At 38.2% G+C, this 7,605-nt stretch overlaps 1 protein-coding gene across 1 annotated transcript; it reads right to left on the reverse strand.

Moving 5' to 3' along the window:
* Nucleotides 1–1,507: 1,507 nt before the first annotated feature.
* Nucleotides 1,508–1,966, reverse strand: LOC148699733 (uncharacterized). Its single transcript, XM_088712315.1, has one exon. The coding sequence runs from the start codon at nt 1,964–1,966 to the stop codon at nt 1,508–1,510; it is 459 nt and encodes a 152-aa protein (XP_088568441.1).
* Between the last annotated feature and the right edge of the window lie 5,639 nt (nt 1,967–7,605).

The following is a 7,605-nucleotide window of genomic DNA, read 5'->3' on the forward strand; positions in this document are numbered from 1 at the left end:
AAGGAAAGCATCGGCCCAATAGCATTTTGGTAGTTGTGATTTTGCTAGCAAAGTGATTCCCATCTCTTGAATATGTCTATGTTTTCTTTCGGCTATCCCATTCTGTTGGGATGTATGTGGACAAGTCAATCGATGAAATATTCCATGTATGGATAAAAATTCTTTGAATTGATTTGATAGAAATTCACCACCATTATCTGTCTGTAATTGCTTAATTTTGCAAGAAAATAAATTTTCCACAAGAGCTTTGTATTTTATAAATTGAGCAAATACATCAGATTTGTGGTGCATGGGATACAACCACGTGAACCTAGTATAATCATCAACAAAAATAACATAAAAACGACAACCACCAATTGATGCTATTGGGGATGTCCATACATCAGAGTGGATAAGATCTAAAGGTTGAACAGACCTACGCTGGGACTCTTCATACGGCAATTGTTTGGCCTTACCAAGTTGGCAAGACTCACAAAAGTCAATCTTATTTGTAGATTTCTTAATGGAAAGACGATCTAACCGAACGAGGCAATCTAATTAGACAGCTTTGGATGGGTGACCAAGTCTGTTATGCCAACACTCCATTGTGGTCTTAACTCCTAGTTTGCTTGTAAAGCATTGGATTTTATTTGAAATGCTCTTGTGTCCAGCAATTGGATACAATCCATTCTCAACCTTTCCTTGAAGTAGTATTCTGTTTGTCTGATTCTCCTTCACAGAAAAATCAGCCCCAGTTAGTACAAAGTAGCAGTTATTATCAAGACAAAATTTATTGATGGAAAGGAGATTGGTTGATGCATTTGGACAATGTAATATATCGGTAAGACTAAAGTTTGAATTGCCAACTGATAAAGAAGTATTGCCAGTGTGTTGAATACTCAAACCTAAACCGTTGCCAATAGTCACAGCTTCATTCCCTTCAAACAGCCTGTTGGTTAGCGAGATTGGATGCATCTGAGGTGATATGGGCATTAGCCCCGCTATCTGCATACCACACTTGATGATCATAAACCGAGTTTGCTTCTGCCGCCATTGCTGCAAGATCTGATGGTGGAATCCTCCCTTGGTAAGAATAGTCAAATCTATGGTAACAGTCAAGGGCAGTGTGCCCTACCTTACCACAAATCTGACACATAGAACGTCTATTGGAGTTATTTTGTGGCTGTGCTGGATGAGGGGCAGGATTGGTGTTGTTTCCATGGGGTGGATTTTGGTTTTGCTGGATAAATCTAGGGACATTGGCTTGAGGTTTAGGTTTCTTCATGTAGTTCGAGCCCTTAGGTTTGACAACAGTAAAGGCAAAGTGGGAGTCCGAAGATTGATTGATTTGAGTTTCAAGAAGAGATTCGAAACTGAGAAGTTCAGCTCGAAAATCGTCAAGTGAAAACTCTCTGTCACGAGTGGCAAAGCTGTAGGAGGTAATGAACGGAGTGTAACTCGGCTTCAATCCTCCAATGAGGTAGCTGATGACATCTTGTTCATCAACAGATTTCCCTACTGCTGCTAACTAGTCAGACAGGGATTTTGCTTCCTCGACATAAGCAAGGCAGGATCGATTGCCTTGAGTGATGGTTTGCAGCTGGCGCTTGAGCATAGCAATTCTTGATCGCGATGTTGAGAAAAACTTGGATTGAAGAGAGTCCCAAACTTCTTTAGACGTCTTCAAGCCATATAGAGTTGCTACCAGCTTTTCTGAGATTGAGCCAAGTAGCCAACTGAGCACGCAGTTGTCCTTCCGGTACCATGCTGCGTAAGCTGGATTTGGTGCTCCTCCTTCAAGGGTCTTGGATGGAGCAGCCTCTATACCAGTGATGTAGCCAACCATGTCATGACTACGGAGAAACACCATGAATTGGAGGCTCCATGCCATATAGTTGGGGCCTTCAAGTTTTTGAGAGGTAGGTGGGGAGTTGGATTGGATAGAACAATTTGAGAGGGGAGGCATTTCGGTGGAGTTGGAAGACATCTTCTAGAGATTGCGGAAGCAGAACAGAAGGATCAGGCGTTAGCCTTTCTAGGCTCTGATACCATGTAAGATAAACTAAATAAGGAAAGAGCCTGAGAGTTTAAATATTTGGCTTTTTTCATCCCATTCTGTTTGTATTGAGTTTGTGTTTATAAAGCTATACATGAAACCGAACTCAGAAAGATCAGGAGTTTGTTCAAACTATCTAACTATCTAACGTATACTTCAAACTCTAACGTTTGTTACAAAACTAACAAAGTTTCAAAAAAACTTCAACCATGCGAGGCTTCAGTAGAGACAAACGTGGAATTCCTCAGACTTGGTCAGCTTCTCCAGAATGTACTCTAACACAAGGTCCTCCACCTTTTCTACCATTGCACCTGCAAAGGGACCATCCTTGGGTACTAGAACCCCAATCATAAAAGCACCAAATAAGGCATGTGTTCCTATAGTATCTATCACAAAACCAGCAGACAGAACAGCTGCTAGAGTGGCACAAACATATATTTCCCCTACAGGCTCACCCTCTAGTGTGCGTCGTGCAATCCATAACAAGATGGGTCTCACACGGATTATACAAAACAAGACAAATTCAACTCCGCAAAGGAGAACCCAGAGAGAGATAAGAGGGAAATGGCTTGAACCAGATAGGGCAATGGCAAGGGTAGGAGGATCCAAGCAGCAGACCTGGCTATACGGTCAATATCAGTTGTAAGGAGCTTGAGCTCCGCAAGGATATAAGCTAGGACTGGGAAGGCTGTGATGGATAGAGCAACACCAATGAAAACTTAAAAAGGAGCACCCTGAACGCCCTTAGAGATTGTATTTCTTATGATAATGCTACGAGAGATGATTTTGGAACAATTAGGAAAATGGTTTTGGCAGTGACATTATTATCTTTACCAACATACTTAAGGATGCCTTGAAGCGTGAATATTAAAATTTTTGGGAGTAGCCACAGTATCTCAATAAATTTTAAGCTCACATAAAATCATTTTAAAATTAGCTTCATCAGATTTTTTGGCATCAAATTGTAATAAAGTCATAAAATTTAGTAATTTTTACCCATAGGGAGATTATTAAATTTTATGATTTGATTAGAATGAGATGGTAATTTTTGGTAATTTTAGGCATCAAAATAGATTTTTCTATGCCAACATGTACCGAAAATTTATTTCTTGATGTTTGAATTCATCAGTCTTATTAATTAAAGATAATAGTAATTTATGTGTGATGCAACCTCTACCCACAGGAAGGTCAGGATTACTGTTATATATAGTTTCTTATTTTTCCTTATCATAGCATGTGATTATTCTTTGGTTATTTGCAGCTATTCCTACTGCTATTATTGACAATTCATCTCGCATTTCAACTTCGTGGTAACAATTATTCCGATTGGAAGGAAAATATTCTTTTCACTTTAGGTTGTATGGATCTTGACTTGGCACTCCGTGAGGAAGAACCTCCCATTCCCACGAAATCTAGTATGCCACAGGAGATTTCTAAGTATGAGCGATAGGAGCGGTCAAACTGCTTAAGTTTGATGCTCATAAAATCTCATGTCAGTAAGGGTATAGGGGGTTCAATCTCTGACTGCACTAAGGTTAAGGATTATATGAAGGCTGTTGAGAAATAGTTTGTGAGTTCCGATAAGGTCTTAGCCAGTACCCTAATGAAGAGATTATCTACCAAAACCTTTAATAATTCTAAGGGTGTCCGTGAACGCATCATGGAAATGAGGGATATTGCGGCTCAACTGAAGTCCTAGAGATTGAAATTTCAGAGCCATTTTTGGTTCATCTCGTGCTCAACTCTCTCCCTTCAGAATGCAGTGCTTTCAAAATCTCCTACAACACACATAAGGAGAAATGGTCAATCAATGAACTTCTGACAATGTGTGTACAGGAGGAGGAGAGGTGGAAACATGAGAGGCCCGAAAGTGTACACATGGCAACGCATAGCAAAGAAAAAGCCAAGATAGGCAATCATGGTCAACGAGGCAAGAAGGAGCACAAAGTACCAATCAAGAAAGATGGTATTAAGCAGTGCTTCTTTTGCAAAAAGAAAGGCCCCTTCAAAAAAGGATTGCCAAAAATATAAGGCCTGGCTCGTAAAGAAAGGTAATTTCAAATCTCTTGTATGTCATGAATCATTATTTATTGATGCTCCTAAAAGTTCATGGGGGGTTGACTCATGTTCTTCAATCCATATTGCCAACACAATGCAGGGATTACTCAACCTCAGGAAGCCAATGGGTGGTGAACAGAGTGTCTATTCAGGAAACAAAATGCATTCACATGTGGAGGCGGTTGGGACGTTCCGGCTAGTTTTAGAAACTGGATTTATTTTAGAATTAAAAGATGTTTTTTATATTTCTGGATTTTCTAGAAATCTTATTTCTATTCCTAAATTGCCAGTACTTGGTTATGAATTTTCATTTAAGGGTTTATGTTTGAACATTTTCATGGATAATAGTTTGATTGGTAATGAAAAATTGGTTGATGGTTTATTCAAAATTAACTTGGATCAAAATTTTGAAAATAACTGTTTTTCCTTACATACAAATGTTGGCATAAAGAGGAGTCTCATAAATGAGGACTCTGTCTTACTTTGGCATAGGAGATTGGGACACATCTCTATAGAGGGAATTAAGAGGTTAATGAATGATGAAGTTCTTAAACAAACTCTTAACTTCACTGACTTCGGAACTTGTGGGGACTGCATTAAGGGCAAGCAGACCAACAAGTCCTCTAAGGGTGCCAAAAGAAGTTTAGAGGTTCTGGAGATCATACACACAAAATCTGTGGACCATATTCTTCCAGCTTGAATGGACAGAGATACTTTATCTCATTTATTAATGACTATTCAAGATTTATGCATCTCTACTTTTTAAATGAAAAGTCTAAGACACTTGATGCCTTTAAGACTTATAAAGCTGAGGTAGAGAAACAAAGAGAAAATGGTGTAGCTGAAAGAAGGAATCATACGCTTGATAAATCAAGATCGTAAGATCTGATAGAGGTGGAGAGTACTATGATAGATTTACAGATAAGGAACAAATGAAAGGTCTATTTGCACAATTTCTTGAAAGTAAGGGTATAATTGCTCAATACACTATGCGTGGCACACCAAATCAAAATGGTGTAGCTGAAAGAAGGAATCATACGCTTATGGATATGGTGAGAAGCATGAATAGTAACTTGAATTTTCCATTTATCTTATGGAGTGAAGCCCTGAAGACCGCCGTGTATATTTTAAACAGGGTTCCATCCAAGGCTATCCTTAAGACACCTTTTGAATTGTGGAATGGATGGAAAAGCAGTTTGAACCACTTATATATATGGGGTTGTCCAGTTGAGGTGAGGGTTTACAATCCTCACATAAAGAAACTTGACCTAAGGACAATTAGCAGTTATTTCATTGGGTATTCCTTGAACTCTAAAAGTTTCCGATTCTATACACTCTTAAATAGTTCTAAAATTATTGAGTCTAGAAATGCAAAGTTCTTAAAGATCATGAAACTAGTGGGAGTGACCATCCTCGTAAAGTACAACTTGAGGAGGTATAAGAGTCGGTTGTTTCACCTCAGAGTGAAATGTGTGTGATTATGTTTGGAAAAAATCAATCCGATAACTCCAAACAATAATCATCTGAGCAACAACATACTCATCAAGAACAGGTTCAACCCGAACTTTTCCAACCTACGGACAATGTTGAAGAGTTAGGAAAAAGGAGATCTTCAAGAACTAGAAGACTCCAATTTATGATGACTATGTTGTATAACTTCAAGAGTCTGATTTTGATGTCAGACCTAAGGATGATCCAACCTCGTTTTCACAAGCCATGAGTGGAGAAAATTCCACACTTTGGTATGATGCCATGAAAGAGGAAATGAAATCAATGGCGAAAAATTAGGTTTGGGAACTCGTTATATTACCTAAGGGAATTGCGTCCATAGGCTGCAAATGAGTTTATAAAACCAAAAGGAATGCCTCAGGTAATATTGAACGATATAAGGCCAGACTTGTTGCCAAAAATTTCACTCAAAGGGATGGCATTGACTACCATGAAACCTTCTCTCTAGTTTCTAAGAAGGATTCATTCAGAATTATCATGGCGTTAGTGGCTCATTTTGATTTAGAGTTACATCAAATAGATGTGAAAATGATATTTCTTAATGGAGATCTTAAGGAGGAGGTTTACATGGTACAACCTAAAGGTTTCAATACAGACAATCAAATGGTTTGCAAGCTTAAGAAGTCTATATATAGACTAAAGCAGGCATCCCCCCAATGATATATCAAGTTTCACAACGTTATAATTTCATTTGGATTCATTGAGAACGTTGTGGATCAATGCATATACCTTAAGGTCAGTGGGAGTAAGTTTATTTTCTTGGTCCTATATGTAGACGATATTTTACTTGCAAACTGTGATTTAGGTTTACTACATGAGACTAAACAGTTTCTCTCTCAGAACTTTGAAATGAAGGATATGGGTGAAGCTTCTTATATCAATAGCATAAAGATTCACAGAAACAGAACTTTAAGGACCTTAGGTGTGTCTTAGAGAGCCTACATTAAAAAGATTTTGGAGAGATTTGGGATGAAAGACTATGCGCCCTTAGTAGCACCCGTTATTAAGGGAGACAAATTCAATAAAGGCCAGTCTCCTCAAACTGAATTGGAAAAGGAAGAGATGAAAAAGGTCTCTTATGCATCTGCAGTGGGCAGCTTGATGTATGCTCAAGTTTGCACGAGACCAAATATTGCCTTTGCAGTAGGATTATTGGGTCGCTATCAAAGCAGTCCAGAAATAGAACATTGGAAGGCTACAAAGAAAGTGATGTGGTATCTATAAGGAACCAAAGACTATAACACATTGACCATTTAGAGGTGGTTGGGTATTCAGACTCGGATTTTGCTGGTTGTGCGGACACCAGAAAATCTACTTCAGGATAGATTTTTCTTCTTGTTGGAGGGGCTGTGTCCTGAAAAAGTAGTAAATAAACCATTATTGCTACGTCTACCATGGAGGCAGAGTTCATTGCATGCTATAAGAGTACTACGCAGGCATTATGGTTAAGAAACTTTATTGGTGGTCTCAAAGTTATCGGTAGTATAGAGAGACTTTTGCGGATAATATAGCTGTTGTTTTCTTCTCTAAAAATAACAAGAGTGGAAGCAAAAACAAACATATCGACATCTAGTACCTCAGTGTAAGAGAGAATATAAAGAGACAAGATGTATCTATTGAGCACATTAGCACTCAATTGATGATTGTAGATCCCATGACTACAGGATTATCAGTAAAGCAGTTTAAAGGTCATGTGGAAAATATGGGACTTGTTAATTGAGTTTATGTTTTTCTCTCTATTTGTTCATAAACATAAGTTTATTATGATATTCAATGAATTCATTTATTTTTATTTGTTCATAAAGTATTGAATTCATAAAGAGGACCCGAATAACCTTAGTAGTTTCATAAAGAAATTGCTCTTAAAGTGCTTAATTAAGGAACTTGATGCATAGTGATACATGGAAGGGAGTACTCACTTGACTAGAGTATAACCGTTACGATCCATGTGTTTGATTACTTGATCGAGTGGGAGCATTCCACAACCAGATGAACAAAGTAAA

The sequence above is a fragment of the Phoenix dactylifera genome, chromosome 16, assembly GCF_051530095.1.
Source record: "Phoenix dactylifera cultivar Ajwa chromosome 16, Ajwa_hap1_PhDact_Kaust_v1.1, whole genome shotgun sequence".
NCBI classification, from domain to species: Eukaryota; Viridiplantae; Streptophyta; class Magnoliopsida; order Arecales; family Arecaceae; genus Phoenix; species Phoenix dactylifera.

Excerpts from the sequence above, each read along its gene's own strand:
- LOC148699733 (XM_088712315.1), bottom strand. The coding sequence starts at position 1,966 with ATGTCTTCCAACTCCACCGAAATGCCTCCCCTCTCAAATTGTTCTATC.